The 24,035-nt window shown below is 39.4% G+C and overlaps 1 protein-coding gene and 1 long non-coding RNA gene across 2 annotated transcripts; both read right to left on the bottom strand.

Annotated features, from left to right (window-relative positions):
- Nucleotides 1–9,902: 9,902 nt before the first annotated feature.
- LOC134822343 (plectin-like) lies at nt 9,903–20,622 on the bottom strand. Its single transcript, XM_063833358.1, has 22 exons — nt 20,512–20,622; nt 20,241–20,315; nt 19,615–19,806; nt 19,254–19,345; nt 18,988–19,091; nt 18,726–18,853; nt 18,231–18,349; nt 17,694–17,875; nt 17,392–17,501; nt 16,979–17,068; nt 16,647–16,763; nt 16,223–16,399; nt 15,592–15,697; nt 15,335–15,414; nt 15,087–15,191; nt 14,860–14,936; nt 12,945–13,428; nt 12,691–12,820; nt 11,975–12,053; nt 11,707–11,824; nt 11,349–11,567; nt 9,903–10,093 (listed from the first exon to the last, which is right to left on the bottom strand). The coding sequence occupies exons 1-21, from the start codon at nt 20,545–20,547 to the stop codon at nt 11,526–11,528; spliced, it is 2,643 nt and encodes an 880-aa protein (XP_063689428.1). The 5' UTR covers nt 20,548–20,622; the 3' UTR covers nt 9,903–10,093; nt 11,349–11,525.
- Nucleotides 20,623–20,794: 172 nt separating this feature from the next.
- On the bottom strand, nt 20,795–22,915 carry LOC134822346 (uncharacterized). Its single transcript, XR_010161169.1, has 4 exons — nt 22,838–22,915; nt 22,526–22,600; nt 22,276–22,401; nt 20,795–21,283 (listed from the first exon to the last, which is right to left on the bottom strand). It is a non-coding gene; the product is annotated as an uncharacterized LOC134822346 (long non-coding RNA).
- Nucleotides 22,916–24,035: the final 1,120 nt, after the last annotated feature.

Here is a 24,035-nt window from a genome sequence, read left to right as displayed (position 1 = left end):
GGCGGAGTGTGAGTCCTTGAAGATGAACCCTGGGGGGAGAAACAAGGCTCAGACCGCTTGGTTATGCTCGCAGAATCAGGCCTATACGTACCCGGACACAAACCCAGTACACTCATCACAGGATATCAGTGGTTTCCCTAACATCAAAAGGCTGCTGAGTCTCGTTAACTCAAGCACAGAGATAACTGGACCTTTGGACTCCTGTCTAGTGATCAAGTATAATAACAACCAGTCCAGCACCTCGTTACACCGTGACGACGAGACACTCATGGATCAGGAGAAATCGATATGCTCTTTCTCCCTGGGGTGTGAACGGACACTTGAGTTTTACGAGGGTACAAAGAAGAATCCTAAATGTGCCAAAGCGATAAGGATGAAGAACAACAGCCTTGTCGTAATGCGGCCCGGGACACAGCAGAATCTGAAGCATGCGGTGCGTGCAGAGCCGGCTACAGGTACAAAGGGGGATGGTCAAGACCAAGTGCGATACTCCCTGTCTTTTCGCGCAATCGTGAAAACTGGTAGCCAGGCCAGCTCTGAGACTAGTACACCTGCTTGTGGCATTAAAGTCAAAGAACCTGTGCAGAAAGTCACGTTGGTTGCTGGAGACTCTTTTGCTCAGAGATTGGACTCGGACAAGCTGGCAAAAGGGAAAGTTAAAGTCGAGAATGTTGCACAAGGTGAAGCAAAGATGGACAAGGTCCAGAAGCAGCTTGAGGACTATTCTGCTGCACATCCCGATGTTCAGGTTGATAAACTTTTAATAAGTGTTGGTACGAACGATATAAGACGGGTAGACGATGTAGGCACAGTTAGAGGGCCTCTGAAGCAACTCTTTAGTAAGATATGCCAATTATTTCCTAATTGCAAGGTTTATGTTCAATCTTTATTGCCATTACTTAACGTCTGATGATGATAGATTAACTAACAAGAGGATAATAGACTTTAATAGGATTTTATCTAATGAGTGTGTATTCAGGAAGTTCTTCTTTATGGATGTCTTTTATCCCTTCACTAAATTCAAGAGAACTTATAAGGAACCCGTTAGGAGATTTGACCCGTTATTTGAGAGCAATGGTATTCACCCTAATCCTCAGAAAGGAATGGGGGTGTTGGCTAGGTCTTATATTCGTGCCATCCACAGTAGATATTTTAATCCCTTCGTCTATCAATAGTTTAACCTGAGCTGTATTATGGACCTTGTATAGCTAGTTATATGCAGATGTAGTCTGGCAAGTATACTTACCTGTAAATTACCATGATCGATTTAGTAACATATAGATTTAGAGTTGGAGTGTTTAGTGGAAATGCTTTTGCAAGAGCCATTAAACATCAGAACCGTAGACGTGGTACAGGTAGTATCTTTGACATTTTAGACAGCTGCATTGATCCTAGCTTCTTTTTATATATATTCTATGTTTTATTCATATGTCATTTCTCACTCATCATCATCACTAGTGCGGGGGTTAGTGGGTTGGCTTTTTCTAGAGTCACATATGATTGCCGAGCCTTTGTACCAACATATCCAGTGCCTAACTTGTGCCGATATTTTACTGTATATTTCCTTCTACACTTAGCAAATATGTATTATTTCCGGAATGATTATAGTTTCGATGGCCTTTACAATTTCTGCCATGATACAATCTATAGGAATTTAAACTTTTTATCTACTGGTAGAGCTGGTATTGCACTAACTGGATGCATAATTTGGTTGTTCTTGTTAAATGGTATTTTGATAGTTTTTGTAAATCCTGGAATCGTAAACCCAGGACCCCCTCCTAATTCCTATAGATATTAGGTTGGGGAATAGTAAGGTATTGAATGTTTACTTTCAGAATGTTCAAGGCCTTATCCCCTTCGGTGAGCTTAATAATGCCCACCCAATACTTGATAACACCAAACGTCTTGAGCTTTCAACTTATCTTAATGAGGCAAATATAGATATTGCAATACTTAACGAAACTTGGTTTAAAAACTCCATAGCTGATAGCGAATTCCTGCACCCTGATAGATATAAGATATTTCGCTCTGACAGATCTAAGAAAACTCATCCACCTGATCCCTCTAATCCGACCCGGTTTAGGAGAAATGGTGGCGGGGTCATGATTGCTGTGAGAGCGGACCTTCAATTATCTTCGAAAGAAATCCGACGGGGGCAGAGATTCTTGCTGTGGAGTTTACAACATCAACGGGCATTAAATTTGTTATCTGTACATGTTATCGTGTTGGTACACTGGGCTTTGCAAATCATGAAAAAATTCTTGGATCTCTGAAAACTCTTCTTCGGAGAAGAGGGCTAAGCAAAGTATTCATCCTGGGAGATTTCAACCTGACTGGAGTCTCCTGGTCTACCTTGGCCGGCTCCTGTCCTATTGAGCAGATTTTTGTTGAATCTTTTGTAGACCTTGGCCTTCGGCAATGTGTACTTACACCCACCCATTGCAAAGGCAAAACACTGGACCTTTTGCTCACAAACTCTGAGTCTAATATCAGTGAACTAATGGTAGGTGAGCGAGATAGCGTCTGTAAGTCTGATCATTTTCCAATCAACTTTAAGATCAACATTAAGGTAAATAGGAAGAAGCCGGTTAAGCGTATGTGCTATAACTATAAAAACGTGAACTGGGAGAGGCTAAACCATGAACTCCGGCACACAGACTGGAATGCATTGCTTAATGGCACAGAACCTGAAATTGGGTGGAAAAAATGTAAGGAAAAACTTTTAAATATCACTGACAAATTCATCAAGAAATGCTCAGTTAAGACAAATGGACAAGATCCATGGTTTGACTCAGAGTGCTATGATGCATGGCGCAAGAAAATAAGACTGCATAAAGATAGACATAAAAGCGATAGAGACCAAATAGCGTTCTCCCTCGCCAGGAAAAACTTCAAAAATGTTGTTGCTCAAAAAATGCGAGAAACATTAAATGAATCAGATGATAGCGCTCTTGTAACAAAAAAAATTCTGGTCATATGTAAAATCAAAAACAGCTAGTCAAAGAATTCCTGAGTTTGTAAGCTACAACGGCATTGTCCGCAACTGCCCAGAGGACCAGGCCAACTTATTTAATGGCTTTTTCTTCGAGCAGTTCTCTGAAGCATCATTATTATTATTATTATTAATCAACTATATACAGCAAACACAAGATAATAGAAATTAAATCATAAAATCGAGTGGCCGAGTAGTCTCGACTCACCCATAGCTTCTCCATAGACGTCTATCATGAGCTTTGTACACTAAATCGTTGAAATTAATTAAACTAAATCTTTTATTTACAATCACAATAATTTGTTTTGTCATAATGTCTTTTAATAATAAATCAAATAAATTTGAACGAGGTCTGCCCCTCCTTCCTTTGTAGTCAAAACATCCTAAACATGCAAATCTGAAAGATAAGAAGGCGGGAGTGTCATCACCGCTTCTGAGAACGTGCCCAAGCATTTTCCATCTTGCTTTCTTGATCCTTTCAGTAAGGGGTCGGACATTACATCTCTTATATAAATTCTCGTTACTGATAACCGTAGGCCAATAGGTGTTGATTATCTGTCTCAGATGCTTCCTTTGAAGAACGTCGACAGATGCCATTACGGTTTCAGGTGCAGCCCAGCTGCTACAGTTATACAACAACACTGAAGTGACAAGAGCTTCGTACAGCTTCAGCTTTCTACTCTCACTGATCTGAACAGAACTATTCAACCAGACTTTCTTGTAGGTGTAGAAGGCAACATTGGCTTTGTTGCGTCTGTTGACAATATCTCTTTCTGAACAGAGCTTTGATCCTAATAGCACTGACTCTCGCCACTCTTCATCTCCTCTAATTTTATTGCCATGGGCATCTAAAGCATCTGTATCTGCCAAATACACTCTTGTAAACACCGTCTTTGATTCGTTAACAAAGAGACTCCAATCCTTTAGTATATCACTGGCAATCTCCAGTATCTTCACCAGGCTCTGACCATCTTCACTCAGAAGCTCAGCATCGTCAGCATAGGCGGACTCTAACGGGAGGCCTCTATCAGAGACTGGGGGGTTCGGTCTAGGAATCGTGACACTGATCACGGCTCTGATGTGATTCAGGGCACCGGCAAGGGTCAAATTCAATGTAAACACTTTACCTGCCAGACTGTCTCCCTGGTAAGCGCCAATATTAATCACAAATTCACCAGACTCAGATCTGTTGACCGTCACCTTGAGCTTTGTATTTGAGAGGAGGTACTGAACTAGGCGAATGTCGTCTCTAGAGCATCCTGCATCAATGAGGAGGTTGATGATGGTCTGTCTGCGGATAGTATTAAACGCAGCGGTCATGTCAATGTTGATTTTACTATACTCAAACTCGCGCCTGGTAACCACTGATGTCAACATTCTCTGAGACCATACCAGGTCAGCACAACTGCGACCCTGCTTGTATGCCGCCTGCCAAGGTCCAGTGTACATATCAACGTGGTAATTGATTCTGTTCAAGGCTACGAGGGATAGGACTTTTCTAGTTCCATTTAGCAATGTGAGGGGCCGGATAGACTTTATCGGACCTCGGGGTTTTCCTGGCTTCTGAAGGGGTGTCAGGATACCTTCTCCAATAGCTGGGATGTATGTGTTGGTCTCAAAGGAGAGATTGTAGATCCTAGCCAACTCACAGTGGAGGGGATATCCAGCAGCTTTCATTAGCTCATTAGGTATACCGTCAGGGCCACACGCTCTACCGGATTTCAGCTTCATAACAGCACGGCCAACTTCTTCAGGTGTTATGGGACAGAGGAGGCTTCCAGGAGGGTCAATGAATGCTGGGAGGTGGGGTTCATCTTTGTCATTGAACTCATTATTAAAGTATTCTTTAATAGCTTCTGCTTTTAATGAGTCAGAACCTAAGGTGTTCCCGTCTGCATCATGGACAGTCACTCCGTCTTTCTTCATCCTACACTGGGCCAAAGTTCTATTCGCTTCAAACATGCTTCTACAGCTGTCGGTGTTGTTGATGACATCTACTAGGGCGTTAGCAGTGGCCTCGTTGGTGGATTTCAACCTCTTTTTGATGGTACGTTTGAGATGGTTGATTCTTTTTCTGAGGTCACTCCTGTCGCTTATCCCTGTGAGACTACATTCTTGCTGAAGGGACTTTCTCTCTGCTGAAAGTTTAACGACAGTTGGATCATCGCTGTACTGATGAGGCTTCCCCGGGGGCACTTTACCAACCACCTGGACGGCACATTTACTCAATATACCAAATATATCAGAATTTTCAGAAATAGCATTATTAGTTAAAACTCTACAATCAATATTACTTTTAAAGGAATCAAAAAATTTAGACTTAATATCAGAATCATTAAGGCGATTGACATCAAACCTTATTTTGTCAGACCTAGGCCGCTTATGTACAATGTATTCACAACCAAGTTTAAAACGTGCGACCACAGGTTTATGGTCAGATTTCGCAAAATCACCGCAAAAAGAGCGGGAGTCTGTTAAACAGACTTTAAAGTTAGTACGACATAAAATATAATCAATTTGTTTAAAATAGTTCACAGTGTCTTTTGAACCCTTGGGTCTACCCTTGGGAACACATCTAGCCTTCCAGGTGGTAATATGCTTCGCTCTGTGTTGGAACGCAGTATTGCACGCAAACAGACCATTATCAACAATAAAGTCCAGTAGGAACTCACCGTTCCTGTTTCTCAGACCATTACCGAACTGACCAATATGATTATTAAGGCCAGCATCATACTCTTTCCTACTGCATCTCCCAAGGCGGGCGTTAAAATCTCCAGCAACAAACAAATCGAATCGAGCTGGGATATTGATAGCAGTTTTCAGATCATTGAAATATGATTGTAACAATGGGGAGTTACCTGTGACCCTACTGATGTCATCATCGACAATCTTCTTGGTTGGTCCGTACACGTTAACGATCCTGGTCATACGATGAGATCCGTTGTGTTCTGTGAGTCTTATATCAATGAAAGCCACTCTGTTACTAAGTGATCTCCATGCAACAATAGAAGGTACAAGGGCTGGGCAGATTAGGAAACCGAGACCATAATGATACCAATTGTCTGATTGGGCTAGTGTTACAAGTTTGTGACCGTCAATAATTGTTTCCTCGAAGTCTCGGCATTTTGTCTCTTGGAGACACACTACATCAAAATGATAACGTTTAGCGTCACTTACTAAATGTTCTCTCCTAAGAATGTTACCTTTAATACCATTGAGGTTCCAACTTGAAATGTTCAAAGTCGAAGACATCGGCATAAGGAGAAGTAAGGTGAGCAAAGGTAGACTTCTAGCGAGCACGTCTGTTACAACTGCCATTCTGCTAGCGGGGGGCGTCACTCCATTCCATCCTGACATCATTATACGACATAGATATTGATTATTCAAACGATTGGCGCTTTGATATTGCATTTGACCACCAAAGGGTCCGCAAAATCCTTTCCAATATTAACTCTAACAAAGCTTATGGGCCTGATGGTATTCATGGGAAACTTTTGAAAAAATGTGCTGTTGGGCTTGCATACCCATTATCACTATTATTTCATTCATGTTACAACATTGGGACATTACCTAGGGAGTGGAAACTGGGACACGTTGTACCCATATATAAAACAGGTGATAAACATGAGGTTTCAAATTATAGGCCAATATCCCTTACATGCTTAATCACCAAAGTTCTTGAACGCATAATAAAAGATGAGTTACTTACTAACGGCATGATCAATGATAAACAACACGGTTTTCGAGCTGAAAGATCATGTGCAACTAATCTTGTAGGTCTATGTGACAGCCTAGCTCTCTCACTGAATGAAAATATGAGAACAGATGTAGTCTACTTTGATTTTGCCAAAGCTTTTGACTCGGTTAACCATGATCTTATATTATTTAAGCTAAAGAGCAAATTTGGTATTGATGAGAGGCTACTGAAATTCATCACTGATTATCTAAGAGACAGGCAACAACAGGTCTTGATAAGTGGTAAGTTTTCTTCTATGAGAAACGCCCAGTCTGGTGTACCACAAGGGTCAATTTTGGGACCATTGTTGTTCATTATGTTCATTGATGATATATCAGTGGGGATTTCACCAGGCACACAACTGTCACTGTATGCCGATGATGCTAAAATTTGGCGTGAGATTGTCACGGAGTCTGATATCCTGCGACTGCAGAAGGACATTGATTGTCTCCATGACTGGTCACTTTCTAATAAAATGAGATTTCATCCTGACAAATGTAAGGTCCTCACCGTCGCAGGAAGGATATCCGAAACAGTTTCCCTCCTTAGTGTCCTACCACTCTTTAACTTTGTATACTCCATGGGAAGAATCGCACTTGACTATGTCGATCATGAAAAGGATCTGGGTGTTTTTGTGACCAAGAATCTCGACTGGCAAGACCAGTGCTCTAAAGTCCTTTCAAAGGCCAACCAAAAATTAGGCATGGCAAGGAGAAATTGCTATTTTGTTCAAGATGAAAATCGTCGTAGAGTACTGTATCTCACTTTAATGAGAAGTCAATTTGAGCATTGCTCAGTTATATGGAGACCGGTCACAAAATCCCAGATAAGCAAGCTGGAGGGCCTCCCAAAGCGTGCTATTAAGTGGATTCTTCACGAAGAGTATATGAGTTATCCACCATCCACATACATTCAAAAATGCAGACAGCTTAAGATTATGCCCATAGAAGACCGCTTCGACTTTCTTGACCTTATTTTCTTCTTTAAAATTGTGAAGCAACATATACCTGTCACTTTACCCTCATATTTGCAACCATTTCAAGGCCACTCAAGGTTAAGAAATAGCCACATGGACCCCTTATGTTTTGTAAGCTCAATCTTACCACGAGCAAGCTCTAACGCTTTTGCTAAGAACTTTTACTTTAGGACCCATTCCAAATGGAATCATATTCCTCTAGCTATACGTGAGATAGAGACTATTTCTGAGTTCAAAAGCAAATTGACCTCCTACATGTGGGATAAAATTCTGCCGGAGGACTTTGATTATGATCTAGATTATTCCCTCGAGACAGAGATGTGAGGCAGTCTACCTAAAAGCTAACAATATGTTCATAAGAGCTTAAATCCCTGTTGTCTGTATTTATCATTTCTCATTTTAGTGCATATCATGACATCATGGATTTCACTTTATTATATGATTTGATTGCTTTTGATATTTTTGTGTGATTCTATTTGAAATTCTATTTAAAATTCAAGATTTCCGTGGGCCCATACTTGTGCAGGAGGTGCTTTTTGCTCTCAACATCAGTGTTTTGGTGACCCTCAGGTCCTTTGATTACATACATTTTGTCCTAGAAAATCTGATTTTATCGGAGTCTTATACTTTTGAGAATATTTAATGTTGTTCATTCATTGTGTAAATTTGTATGTAATTGATTGATTTGAAAGATTTTAATTTTTTTAAATCGTACGTACTTACCCGACTGCTTGTATCGTACGTATTTAACCCCCGGTACGATACGTATTTCTCCTCTTAGAATCCAAGAGATAAAGGATTGAAAGGAACTATCGTTTAATAGAAGATTAAGGAGAGCTGAACGAGCAATGACTATTAGTATTGTCATGCAACTACCACGGAATTACACGGAATTAACTACGTACCGACTCAAAAACGGCAGAATCCCTGCCGAGAGAAAATTTATTTCACAGTCTATTTAATTGGTTCTATCGGGTGATAATCGGGCCATCTACTTAGGACGTCGTTATCTAACGTCGCGATCATACCTGATTTCGTGACTGCAATTGGGAAAAAGGGAATTGCAACGTGTATCGATGGAGCAAGATCATCCGGCTTGTATTTAGTATTTACCAAATTATTTACAATGTCTACAATTTATCAAGGACCAATTAGTTTATTTTCTGTAATAGCATCAATATTAGCTCAAGAAATAGATATAGAGTGTGAAACAGAAACCGATCTTATTGAATCTTATCAGTTATCACGATACATGCACGGAGAGAAGTTGATTCAATTCGACATTTGGTCGGCTTCATTATAAGGTAGGTACTATAAAAGTGTTAAGATTTGAGTTTATTCATAATAAAGGAACAATGAACACATTTCTGCACTACACATTTTTACACTACACATTATGCTCGTCATCCAAATGCTTATCCAATTCAATGACACTACATCTTCCTTATCCGACTCATCAGTGCTCAGCAGACTTCATTTCAGTCATAATGCTTTCAACATCAAAGTAATCATCTGTATACCTATTGTAGGTTTAAAGCCTACCAAGACGCGCGCCGAGTTGGACTCGTCGACGGTCTTTGGAAATCATATATTGGGGACTGTAAAATTATATTTCAGAATAATATTTATCTTTCTTCAGCTGCAGCCTCTCCTTATAGGGGTCGTTCACATATTACGTAATCAGCTGAGAGCCGAGAGGGGAGGGGGGTTTCCAAATGATTACACTAGTGTAATTTTGACACAGCTATGTCTAAGGTTGATTACGGAGAGGGGAGGGGGTTAAAAATTGTCCAAAAAGTGATTACGTAATATTATGTGAACGTCCTTATTATCTCTCCGAGAAGGTTTGTCTGATTCCCGCTCACTCTTAACACTTAACAGGGGAGGTAGACAAGCTGACTCAGCCGAGGATTTGGATTGTGGTTCTTTCTGCAGAAAGACAGGGGATCGCGTTTCTGGGGCTTTTTTTTCAGTATCTGGCCACATCAGTGACCGACCATTAAGAATCTCTTTGATCAGGCTAAAGATTTGACCACGTCGCCCAATCAGTGACGATTAATTTATGATATGTATTTAATTTTAGGGGGAATTTATTTTCAAATTATGGGGTCCCTCGCTCGAGTAGTTCAGCTCAAGCTCACAAGCCTCGTTAACTTCGTCTGAGTTAAGCGAACGGAAATGGGAAATGAAACATTTGCTTTATAAACATAGTATTAAATCTGATGATCATATGTGTTATCTACAACTATTTACAATGTATCCTAAAATTTTATTTACAGATCAAAAACTACGACTACGGTTAGTACACAAATATCTACTACTATCCGTAACCATCACAAAAAAATTCACAAGTCAACTCTAACAAACAAAATCAAAATCCGATGATATTCTGAATAGGTAATCGTACTGTAATGCGACACGTACTCTAGTGCGACACGTACTCTAGTGCGAAGTCCGACAAAAACACCCTCTGTCGCACTACAGTACGTGTCGCACTACGATCCAGGTAGCGTACTCTAGTGCGACAAAATATCCTGACTTATTTTCAAGTTCAGGTCACATCCTATCCTTCTTATGGACCATTAAGTGATTCGTCGGGTCGGTTCACGTCACTTATTTCGAAGTGATCTTGAGAATACGATTCGTCGGTTCACATCACGTGTTTCGAAGTGATCCACTGATCACAACCCTTCGGGTCAGTTCAAGCCACGTATGCAGTGTGTGATCCACCGGGTAACTCGTAAGCAGCATATGATCCTCATTCCTATCACGCATCGTATGAAGGTATATCTCCGATTGGGATAACAAGTTCATATGCTTGGGCCATATATAAGGTCACGATGATTCTACCAAAGCATCGAACAACATCAACATGTCTTCATTCCTAGAAGCGCGACGACATGACCTACTGGCGATGCACTGAGAAGATCTGCTCCGGACTTCTCAGTTTGATGAACGACACTACTGTGACCAGTACGAAGACCCATTCCCACCCTCCTACTCCTGCAGCAAACTCTGTCTACACAGCAAAGCAGAACATGAAACGGAAAGCCTCCGATACTGACCTCCCTACGAAACACCTGATTGCTGACGCTGTTGGACCCCTCTCCTTCGAAGCCATGTCAAAACTCAACTGTCAGCAGGAATCCCTCGCTAAGATGGCACGCACAGCTCCTAACTCCTGACTACATCAGAACGAACGGTGGCGGAACCTTCCTTCTTTGGGATTCTACCTTTTCAGCAGAGAGAAGAAGATCTTTCCTGTTCGGCACTGTGGAAAATATGGATTGTTTAGCTGAGGCCCCTCATCTTGTCATCGATGGTACCTACAGCACCTCGACTAACTTGTTCACGCAGCTGGTGACTATCCACTGACTCTATCCTGACGGCTGGAGAAGGAAGATGCAGCAACATGACCTAGTGAATGTGTAAAGTGCTTCGTCGCACTTTAGTTCGTGTCGCACTACAGTCCAGGTAGCGCACTGTAGTGCGACAGTGTCGGCCTTGAACATTCTCTGTCGCACTAGGGTACGTGTCGCACTACGATCCAGGTAACGTACTCAACTGCGACATGGTCGATCTTGGAGGTTTCGCACTAGGGTACATGTCGCACTAGAGTACGTGTCGCACTACAGTACGTGAACCTTCTGAATACCTGCATGATAAAATTAAAGATCGAAACTGGTGGATTAAAAATATCTAATTCATCAAAAAATGAAGACATGTCTAATATATTATTCCCAAATATAGTTCACAATCAAATCTAAAACTTCTGTATTTATAAGCAACATATTTCTAACAAAATGGCAGCACGGTATTCATTATTCAGCACCATTTTCTGTTTGCTCTACCTCCATCTGCTTCTGAAATTGATTAAGTTTTAGATGTGGTTGGTTCATTCCATGGCAAGGAATGAATCTTTTAATCTGGCTCGAAAGCACAAACCTATACAATATAAATATAATATATAGTTATCACTCAATAACCCCAGGATTAGCCTACCATTTTTATGTTTCCTTCCTGTATTTTCTGTTTCATCTGCTGCCGTCTCCTCTGCCTCCTAGCTCTTAATTTGTCCTGAAGATCCAAGTCCATCCTCGTTTCTTCAGTTCCACGTTTCCTAGAACAATTAATGCTAATCTACGAGTACATTTGCTGGCAAACTATTGTTACACAGATATGTGAGGTGGAAATTATAAAAATTGCCAGGATTGAATCCCAGTATTAAAATTTAGAATTATACTTCGCGATGTCAATGTTCACTATTTACCTGTTATACTGCTCGACAGAGTTTTTGTAATCACTCATAATGCCGTCGATGTCTGACTGGAAGTTGGGCGCTGGATCATCTGAAATTAATTTCGGAGATAAATATGACTTTTACTGTTAACTGTACCAATGTAAACCACTAGAGTAAATCAGTTATTTGTCAGTTAGATCTTACCACTTGATTCTCGAGATAGGCGCACTATTCCCACTATTTATCATACAATATGCAAGCATCACTAGTGTGTAAGAACTATTATATGGTCAATTCGAACATTCCATTTACTCAGGTTTTTTATTTCGTCTGTGGCCTGTATTTGGCTGACATTATTTGGCGGAAAGTTATCGGTTGCCTAGCAACGTTCCATGCTTCAGGAGTCCGAAGCGCTTATTTAAGCTTAATTATGACGGCGCGCGTTCCGTTTTAAAATTTGGGTAGACCCTTGCTCAGAGGATCCCAGAGGATGTTTTCACTGAGTTGTATCGTTGCCCCCATCCAGAATCTTGCTTCACGAGATGTTCGATTCCCGCAAAAGCTGCAGCAAAAAATTCGGATGTATAATTAGGAATCTCATATTTTGGAACAATGCCGTAAAAATACATTTTCTCGACGTTTAAAGCAATTCCTACGTTGACCGCTCCGAACTCAATTTCGATAATTTGACCCACGATAGAATGTTACCTTACCTGAGGACCCCAGGCTATTATGTAAAATGTTACCTTGAGTCTCTGGTTGAGAGGTTTCTGTCTGAGCGGCTTCTTTTTTAATGGCCTCTGTTTTCTGAGCTAATTCAGTTTCCGATTTCTTCTTCTCTTCCTCAGCAACTTTAGCTAATCTTTCTTTATTTTCCTACGTTGAAAGTCCGTCACTTTATATAACCTCAATCGACCATTGCAATAAATCAACTCAATAAAGCAATCCAACATTTCGAAAAAATATAATACGGTCGATCTGCAAAGTGTAAAATCCTCACCTTTGCAGCAGCAGCGGCAGCTGCAATGCGGTCTAATTCTTTCTGTGCTTGTCGTGCACCATCCTCTGCTTCTTTAGCTTCTCGTTCTGCAGCAATCCTTTCCTCGGCTGCCCGTTTCGAAGCTTCCAATTCCATACCTGCTTTCTTTGCAGCCTCTTCCGCCTTTTGAGTCCACATGAGAGCCTCTGCCTTTGCCTTCTCAGCCACCTCCGCCGCCTGTTTAGCCTCCAGTAACATCTGCTCTTTCTCCTCAGCGACAGCTTCCAAAGCAGCCTTTTCAGCAGCCACCTGTGCCGCTGCTGCTTCCTCTTCTGCGATTCTCCCCTCTTCTGCTTCGCGAGCAGCTCGCTCAGCTTCCTTCTTCTCCTCCTCCAGCAACTCTGTTGCTGATTCTATAGCAGCCATCTTCTCTTTCGCTTCTTCTAATCGCTTTCTCGATTCTTCCTCTGCTACTTTAGCAGCTATTTCTTCCTCTGCTCGCTTTCTAAACAAATAGTATAAAATACAAATCGGAGTCTTTATGAAATTCTGATTTGACTGTAATATTGTGGTAAGTTTGAAGATATTTTGTAGCAATCATAATAAGCACATTACGTTATTGCACACTTTCTGCCACTATGGCTGTGTCTGTGTAGGGCGTTGACCACTAATTGCCTCTATATTGGAATCATATTGCAAATTTTGCAATAGTTGCAGAATGAACACAATTTAGGAGCACGTAATGATGAAATTATAGTGGGTGCGGTTATTATATGGAGGTATCAAATCAAACCAGCAATTTACTCTTGGCCCGCTTTAAATTTAGAATAGTCTTAAGATATTCCAAATAAGATAAATAAGATACCCACACCAACCTCTACACCAAGTACTCCTCCTGCACCACCAACTCATCTAAGAACGCAGTCATCCGATCACTGACCAGAAGAGCCCACAACATCTGCTCACCCCAACACCTTGACGACGAACTCCAGACAGTACGACACGTTTGCCTCCAGAACGGCTTCCCTCCTCACCGCATCACCACCATCATGGACGAAGTACAACGGAAATTCACCAACCCCTCTCGCCACCAATCCCTAGCCTCATTCAACCGACAGACCCGTGAACATGCCCTTAGTGTTTCTCTTCCTTTCCATCCCTCCCTATCCAAACCCATCTCCAAGATACTCGGACAACACGACATCAAAGTCACCCACTCCTCTGCTACCTCCCTCCGCAACCTCCTCACCAAAACGAAGACCACACCCCCTACTCACCTCACTCCCAACACCATCTACGAAATTTCCTGCTCACAGTGCCCCTCCAAATACGCCGGACAGACCTACAGACCCTTGGTCCACCGCATGAAAGAACACGAACGATGTTACAGACTCAACAACGCCATCGACGAATCCACAGACAGAATCAAATCAGCCCCTGCACATCATGCCCTGACCACCGGCCACACCATCTCCTGGAACAACATCGAAGTCCTCAAATCCCTCACCTCACGCTCCCAACTTGACCTCACAGAACACGCAGCTATACAAATACGACAACCAGCTATGAACAGAACAGACCGCGCACCCAAATGTAGTTCCCTCTGGGACCCCATTCTTCCTAAAATTGCCAAATCCTTAAAGTCCAGACCATCTGGCATTTCCTTCTCAACCTCAACAGAAGACTAAATTTGTATTAATTTTTATTGACATTGTACTGTAATTTTCACTTTCCCACCCACACCTCCCCCACCCTCCATCCCTGACACCACTCAATCACATATAAGCATTGTCCACCACATCACATTCAGCTGACGACGATTAACACATGTTTATTGAAAGCTTCTACAAGTTAAATCATCGTATCTCTTATATGTTTTTAACCCAACTCCACTCAGTAAGATAAACAAAAATATTCAGTTCTCCATGAAGATTACCTGGATTCTTCCTCAGCCTGCTTTGAAGCTGCATCAGCAGCAGCGCTAAGCTCTGCAGCATCTGTTTCTTTAGCAGCCTGATTATCGTGAGTGTTTTGTAATTACAAGTTATTGATTTTTGGAAAAATAAGCTTGAAAAGAGAATGAATGAAAATCGTTAAATATTCGAATAAGCGAATAAGACTTGCTATGCTCATCAGTAACTTTATTGAGGACTTTTCACAAACCTCAGGTGCAGTTCTGATAACAACTACCACAACGGTTTCACCAGATTTATAAAGGGCTTCTTCAGCTTCTGCGTGGGATACATTCTCCAATGAAACGCCATTTACCTGAAATTGTGATAAGTTAATCGAAGAACAACTAAGAAAATTTGTTAAAGATCAACATTTATCAATTATTGAGCCGACTGAAAGATATCATACCCTGTCTGGATTCTCATCAAATTTATCAACACATTTTTAATATAACTTACAGATACGATTTTATCTCCAGCCAGAAGAACGGAATCTTTAGCGGCTGCTCCTTTTGGTGAGAGTCGAAGAATGTATATTCCTGAAATGAAGTACATGTATTAAAGCTATGAAGCTTTTAGGCTATTCTTTAAATGGAGCATGTGTTTTAAGCTATTCTATTCAATCTTGTAGTCATATACAATCATGATCAACGGTCTAGAACTGTCAACTAAAAATAATTGGTAACTATCAAACAATCATACTGTAATAAACTAACCATTATCTCCGGGAGATGTTTGAGCGTCATTCCCGCCGGTAAACTCTATTCCCAACCCAACCTCTCCAGGATTTAAACTGACGCTAAGCTCATTTCCTACATCCTCCTGGTGAAGAATTTACTAATATCATTTCCTACATCCTCCTGGTGAAGAATTTACCAATATCAATAAAATATGTTAACAATTTATCTGATATGTAGTTTGTATCGCGTGCTTTATCCTTTAAAACTTGTCGTGCATTATCATTAGTTCATTGCATAATATTTTCTGCTCCTCTGTAGTCTGTACGGTTGTGTTTGTCGCGGTTCTCCGGTTCTTTTATTCTTTTTGAGCGATTCATTGCGGTGTTGTCTAGCTTAAAGCTTAAAACATGATGTACACTGTATCGCTTGTAACATGTTAAATTTTGTTAAATTTTGTTAAATTTTGTAGCTTTGATAAATCACAAACGCAAGCTTTTCATCATAACGAACAGCTCAGTTACCAGCTCAGTTACCGGCTCAGTTACCAAGTTACCACTACACCACCCGACTCAGCGATAAGATCAAGAGGAAAGGGACGGACTAGAAACGTGCTTTATAGCGTGTTTCGGGTGATTAATAACGCGTTATATAACAATAATTTACTAACGTGTTTCTGAGTGACATCCTCCTCACTTTGTGTGCCCGGAGCAGGAGGGGGTCCCACTTCCTCTTGTCCGCTCTCTATGCCACTATCAGATCCAGTAGATACTGTCACCACGTTAGTTTGGATTGAAACGTTCTGCATTGCACTCACTTCCTTCGACAGTCTATCTACTTCTGCTTCCTGGATTGAAGTAAATTCAAATATCTTTTTTCATTCTTTACACAGCTGATGTAACTTACACAGCTGATGTTACTTACACAGCTGATGTAACTTGCTAAATCAGGAAGGACAGATCATTTTTAAGGTTTGTTCTTAAAATCATCTGCTAGTGTACATGTGTATCAACTATTGAAAATGTTCAGCAGCTAGCTACTCACTTATATGCGGTAATGAAAGATTTTGTATCTAGAAATAAAGAAGCTCTGACCTGTTCTGCCACTTCGCTATGAGCATCATCACCGAATTTCGCTTTGACTTTCTGAATAATAAGACGCTTTCGCTCAGCCCTCAAATCGGCTTCAGCAACCGTGAGGCAGCCATTAACCTGGAAATGGGAGATATAAACTGGGGTGTACAAACGGTACACCGCACCATCACCTGATAAATATTTAATGATGGTCAATGATGATGATGATTAGCGTTAAATCGTGATTAAATTACGGGTTATGAAAATTAATTCGATTTGATCTCTTGGAGTGTTTATAACCCAACGAACCAGTGTTTATAAACAATAATTAATATACACTAATAAGTATCTACCTTGATAAGATCCCCCTCGATGGTTTGAGCAAGTGTCTTTGTGATCCATTTCTCGAGATAAGCCGCATTCTGCTGGTAGTACCACAACCACTGAAAGGTTTAACGTTGTAGTTTAGTTTTTAAGTTATGCATGAATAAAAATAAACATGAAAATAAACATAATGGCACATAAAAGATGCCAATGGTAGTTGTGATGTACGCCTCATTCAACGCATGATTATTGCGCAAAGTATATAAAAGGGTGAACATTAGGATCGGCCAGGTAACGGTAGTAATAAATAATGCAATATTAATATTAATTGTATTTATCATTATTTAAGTCGATATATATACTAAAATAAAACATTGTAAATAATTCCGATTTCTCCGCATTACATTTTAACAGTTCGATAACAACTTATCAAGAGACCTACTTGTAAGAAGGTAGCATGGAAGCGAGGCTGACACGCAGTGTAGGAATTACGTCGAGATAAGTCAACTTCTTGGAACATCTTTGCAGTAAAATACGGTATCTGGGCGTGAGCTACCGGGGGAAGAAAATTTCAGTTAATAAAATCCAATATGGAGTGAAACACAAGGAAATATCTCGTAAGTTCTTACATTAAATCTAATATGAACTGAAACACAAGGAAATATCTCGTAAGTTCTTTCATTAAATCTAATATGAACTGAAACACAAGGAAATATCTTGTAACTTCTTAGAAGACGTGCTCACCTTTCATACAGTTGACAGCCTGGTTACTGTTACTGTAGGCGGCATGAAGGTAGTTAGCAACATACGCGCAGTACTGCCACCGCACGTGGGGCAACTTGTGGGTCAGGATGTTGGTCCATACTTGGACCGCGCGCCAGTACTGTGTGTTTGCCATCTTCGTGAAATCCAGACCTCTTGCCCACCTGAAAGTGAAAGCAGTGAAAGCAGTGAAAACGGGGAATGGTTGGATTCTTTGCCCTGTGTTCTAAGATAATTTTCTAATTCCACCATATTATACATATTTTGACGGCCCCAACGTTAATGTGGCTCTTGCTATGTGTTGGTTCAGCCGAATTAATTATTATATAATCAAGTTTATTTTTCTCGTTAGTTGTCATCCGGCCAAACATTAAGCAACTTATATTGCAGTACCATTTACCATTTAGTATATCAAAATATGTCATTGTAATTTTGCATGGCTGAAATGTAACGCTTGATTTATATATATGATGATTAATTGAATTTTCAAATAAAAAAATATAAGTAGTAAATACTCACTGAGCTTTAGTGTTGAGGATGTTTTTCCTGAATTCCTTCATCTTATCCACATATTCCTCAATAGACGCTTCCTTTTCACTACCATAACTTCCACCGAACGCTTTTATCAGAATGTGATCCTGCAAATAAGATAAGAAATAAGATCTTGGAAATGGCAGCTCATACTTTGTAATCTAACACCGGGCCCGGGTAAACAGGAAATTGATTTAGAGAGTAAACAGTGTTGAGCTGGTACTTACTACTTATTCATACTGGTTACTGTATGATGACTTTAATGTAGTATTAGTGAAAAATTAACCGGCTTGCTATAAATTGCAGTAGGCCTTTTCAGATCTTTCTAAAAAACACTCCCTTCTAATAAGACCGTCAATAAGTTACCCATAAAAAGGTAAAATACTCGAATTTAGCCAATTTTAGTCTTGTAATTTAGCTATAAATAACGCTATTTACACTTTACAGCCAGCAGTAGCTACTGAATAAATAGGATTTAAGTACCTGTCTTTTTCTGAGTTTCAGTAACCGTTGCACGTGATCACTAGTAACTTTTATCTTTTCGTCAATATCCCGACTTTGTTTTTCTAATGTATCGTGCTCTTGCTCTACCTGCTTGTGCTTGTTGTATGCTGTAGGAAAGAGATAACATTATAAACTCATGACATTTTATAGAATAAGGTGCTTCCTTGTTAATAGAAGTTTGGTTGATATTTACTCCATCAAATCACGTACAATATTTAATTATAACTGAATTTAAATAAACCTTCGACATATTCTTTCTGCTCGGTGTCCCAAGTACTCTGATTCACTGTTTGCTTCTGTTGAATTAGTTGCTGCAGATTCGTTAGATCTTTATACTCCTTCATGCTGCAAAAATACCATTTTTGTCAACCACTTATCTCTTAACCAATTTATTCACTTAACAAAAAAGTAGGGAAGTTTCGGAAGAATAAGAATAATTAATTAATGTTTTAGAGGTATGTAACATAAAATTCCACATTCCACGTAATGATAATATTTATGACTTACCAAGCTTGCCTCTGTTCACTGAGTATCATTGAACTTTTTACCAATCGTCCTGTTGCCTGATCTTTTTGTTCTAATAGCTGTTTCAGTAAAACCTGTGCGAATATTCAAGTAAGCTGATAATCATTAGAATATAATGTGACTACTGAGATACTACACTACGTCACAATAAATCACAACATGCAACATATTCATCTCCATTTCACCACAATATTGTACATACTGTGGTTGAACTACTGGTATGATTTTAACAGTAGAAACCTAAGATCCAGCTAAACAATCATCGCTGAATCATCATTCATCTGTGAGAACCCAAAACTCAGCACGAATTCAAAAACTTATCGAACAACAATCAGTAACTAACCTCGGGTTGAGTAAGCTCTAGCGTCAGCATGTTGATCTCTCTTTCAAGATACTCTTTTAGTAGCGTCCTTGTGATCACATCATCCCCACCAGCGTCTTCTTCATCTGAGGAGGAGTCATCTGAACTACTGCTAGAACTGCTGGAACTGCTATCTGATCCTTTTCTGGCTTTCTTCTCTTTTTTCTTCTTATCCTGATAAATTCTGAATAATGACCTGGTTAATCTAGAATCATAAGAGTCGTAAGTATTAAAATGCATTCTGAACGTCATGAATTTGTCCTAATTATAGAGTTAGAATTTAAATACAGTTAAAAATACAGTCAAAATTTTGTTTAATTTAATTACAGATTAACACAGGCCTCAGAACTCTGCCATGACCTTTTAGGGGATGATTAACTTTGTTATCAGACAAAACCATCAGGTATAATATAAATAAATGAGGCCTGTGTATTTCAAGTCGCTGGCAGAGTGTCAATCAGTTAGTCATCAAATTAAAACGTATTTTCTGCCCATAACAGCGATTGGAATTACATGTTTCAGAATATTCAACTTCAATAAATGATAAGCTGAGTGTCGGGTTACTGCAAGGATATTGTTATCTCGCTACTCGCTACCTATGAACTCACATGATTGTCAGCTTTACCGTTTTTGCTTTTGTCCGCTGGCTGCTGTCCACCAGTTTTGTCGTATGAACCGACTACCTGATTTAATGCTTTATTGAAGGAGTTTTCGGATAATCGTCAAATTAGACTTATCATGAATTCTTTAGATTTACAATTTACATTCATTTAAAACTGATTACATGTTTTTTAATTTTGAAAGTAAACTTTAGAGACTCGATTCAATTTTTCATTCGCTGCATTTCAAACGAAATGATGATATTTTGACGCACTGCACCTGCTGCTGTGCCTCAGTTGATGCCCCACAGCCCATTGCTTTCCCTTGCAGCTTATAGTAACAATGTCTTTTACATGCTACAAACTTTCAGCTATTAACAATAATTATTATCAGTATGAGATCTAAAAGAGCTGTAATAAGTTGGTGCTAATTCTAGCAAGGCCTTGTGAGATATCAGTAAGATTTTGGGTGCAATGATTTTCTTCACAACGAGCAAGTGAAGATTTATCAAGATGGTCGTCTTGAAGAAGGGTTAAATCTTAACCAGTGAAACACTATTAAATATCAAAATCCAGGTAATGATGTAAGTTATTTAAATAATAAATATAAAATCTCATTCATAGCATTTTAAATAAACTGACACAATCATAATTCCACAGATAAGTTATCAAAACACGAATTTTATAAACATTAGACCAAGCGAAAATATTATATAAATATGAAATCTGGCGAAACATCGATAAAATATTACGAAATGAAGTAAAAATAAAACGGTCGCGGGTACAGATATGTTCCAGACTGGGTATGACACAAATATACACAACATAAAATTTAAATTAAGAAAGCTTTAGAATTGTTTGCTAAAAGGACGTCATAATGTCGTATTTATATCAAATTCATGCTTAACCAATTTCATTTCGTTTCTAAGGTACTTTCTAAGAAGCCGGCTAGTAATTTTATCTGCAATTTCATATGCATCGTCATTTTCATCCAATGTTGTGTCTGATATTCCGAGTTTGGGTTTCGGTTCTTCTTTCACATTCTCTGCAATCTGAATTGATTGAGTTAAAGAAAATTGACAACTTGAGATATTATATATTATATTTATAGTAAGAGTTGAAATTAATTATACATATTAAAACTCGTTGTATAGCGTTTTGCCTAATATTATTTGTTTTTGCTATTTGCCTATATATTTTACTTAAATTATAGTTTAACTTATGTAAAGGGTCATTCATAAGGTCATTCTACACCAAATTTTTATCGGTAGTTCCAACCCTAGAGGGCGAAATTTCTAATATCCTTTAGGCAATTATTTGGAAGTTTTGTTTCTCGGCTCCTGTAAGTCGTAGAGACTTGAATTTGGTTCAAAGTAACTGCAAAGTCCACATTAATTATCTACTATTTAAAAATAATTTTAAGGTCTAATTCGAGCGAGCAAGGTCTTGTAGACTTCCCCGTATTGGAAAATGTTGGCCATGACAACATTTAAATACGACTTACGTATAGTCTAACTTTACATAAAATATGTCTAACAATAAATCTCAATCACGGAAACCAGAAATTTGATAAAGAAATGATTAAGAGTAAGTATAAACATAGTATATTTATAGTGAACAAATGATTGTCAATCGGAAACAAAAGCTTAGTACTACTGCTTTTGATATCGAGTGCAAGTGTGCATACTACACACCGCAGTGACCTAATCGGGAAGCACGTGTCCTAATCGGGAAGCACGTGACCTAATCGGGAAGCACGTGATAATGCATTTTTTGTTTAACTTCGGAAACTTGAGTATTCAGAAACTTAAACTTTACGTCGGCTTTGCTTTTAATTTTACTCGGTCAAACTTTAACAATTTGACGTAATTATTAACGATGAAATCATGGTTTTTCAGTAAATGATTTTATACTCGCCAAAGGGGTATTTACTAATTAGAAACTTTGCCCTCGGGGGCTGGGACTACCAAAAATAATTGCGTGTCAAGACGATTTTGGTGTAAAATGTCGAAAAATATTTTGCATTATTCTTGGTAATTTAAACCTCCAATTTGTAGGTTACACGGTCAAGGTAGTCACTAAGTAGCATCGTGCTTCTCATAGAATATACACGTGCAATTTCAGCGACTTCTTCTCCCGCATTTGCATTCTTTACCTCCTTGTTCTCCTCCTAAACGAGAAAATTCAGAGACTTAATAAAATGTAGTATTTGCAATTTATCAATGTGATAGGAACAAATCATGAAATATTTTATTTCTTTTCGCAGTAATCAAAATAAAGATAAGAACGCGAACCTGTATAGTTTTATTCTCTTCCTTTGGACTCTCAGAAGGTTTAAATGTATTAACATTTCCTTGGTCTTTCACATACTGAAAAGTAGTCAATATAGAAATTGGACGTGAAAGAACTAAATCTATCTAGCTTTTTAATCCCATCTAAGTTTGTGTGGGTACCACTATAACTAGCAATTTTATGCATACAAAGAAAGATAAAGCTGATGTATGTTCGGTATGTGATTAATTATTGTATTAATATTTAAAGCCTATCTTAGAATGAAACGATTTTTCAGAACATATTTGATACTAGAGAAACAGACAAATTCTCACAGATTGTTTTGAACATCCGCCGCCCATTCTTGCTCTCCGAATTGCAGTTACCTCAGTTTGGGTATATTCATAGAGTCTTTGAAAATAGTTTGATTAATAATGGTTTTAGAATCTAAACAAGTTACAGCTGAGTGATGTGTTACATTTGTTTAAATTAGAACTAAAATTTACTAAAATTTACTGTAATTTGTTCGAAATACAAAAAGAACAGAGACAGTTGCGAAATACAGAAAATAATCAACAATATATCAAAAATTATTTTATACAGCAGTAAGCTTTGGACGACTTCTAAAAAATGTCATGATGCAGCATAACTTTATGCAATGGTTCCATGTAATAAATTTAAAGTAGAACTATAGAAGGAGTCATGGTTTAGGTCGTGGTGGTGGTGTTGGAGGTGATTGTGGTGTTTTGATTCCAGGTGCAGAAGGTGGATTAGGAGGGGTTTTTGGAGAATTAGAATACCCAGCTTTTTTAATTTTAGGTGTACCTGGTGGAGGTGGTGCCGGAGGCGGAGGAGGTGCTGGAGGTGCAGGCGGTGCTTGTGGTGCTGGAAGCGCAAGCGGTGCTGGTGGTGCTGGAGGCGCAAGTGGTGCTGGAGGTGCAGGGAGTGCTGGTGGTCCTGGTGGCGGTGCTCCCTTTTTGTTCCCTTTCTTTTTTGTCTTTTCCCTTGGTGAAGGTGAGAGTGGTGCTGGTGATCGTGAAGACCAGGGCCATTTGATTTTACTTTTTTCAAAAGGCGGTGCTGGTGGTGCCCCATCACTCACCGGTGAGGGTATCCTTTTTTTGTTTGAGCCATCACCCATCACAGTCGGTGCGGGCACTCTTTTTTTATCAGGTGAACTACCTCCCCCATAACTACTTCCTTTCAATGCTTCAAGCAGTAACTCATTAGATGTTTTTGGAGAATTTCCAAGTTTGATTCCAGATGCAGTTGGAGAATAGGAAGACCCAGCTTTTTCAATTCCAGGCGCGCCTGGCAGAGTTGGTGCTGGAGGCACAGGTGGTGCTGGTGGCGGCGCTCCCTTTTTGTTCCCCTTCTTTTTTGCTTTTTTGCTTTGTTTATTATTATTAGAATATATTATTTCTTGGTCAGAACTGTCTTCATCTTGATTTCTGTCGAGAAGACGGACTCTTTCTGACATGGAACGAAGTCCTGATATGAGTCGTAATTTTTTCCGTAACAAAAAAGTAAGGA

The sequence above is a fragment of the Bolinopsis microptera genome, chromosome 10, assembly GCF_026151205.1.
Source record: "Bolinopsis microptera isolate Bmic1 chromosome 10, MBARI_Bmic_1.0, whole genome shotgun sequence".
Classification (NCBI taxonomy): Eukaryota; Metazoa; Ctenophora; class Tentaculata; order Lobata; family Bolinopsidae; genus Bolinopsis; species Bolinopsis microptera.
Note: the sequence above shows the minus strand (reverse complement) of the source record. Positions and strands in the feature narration are given on the sequence as shown.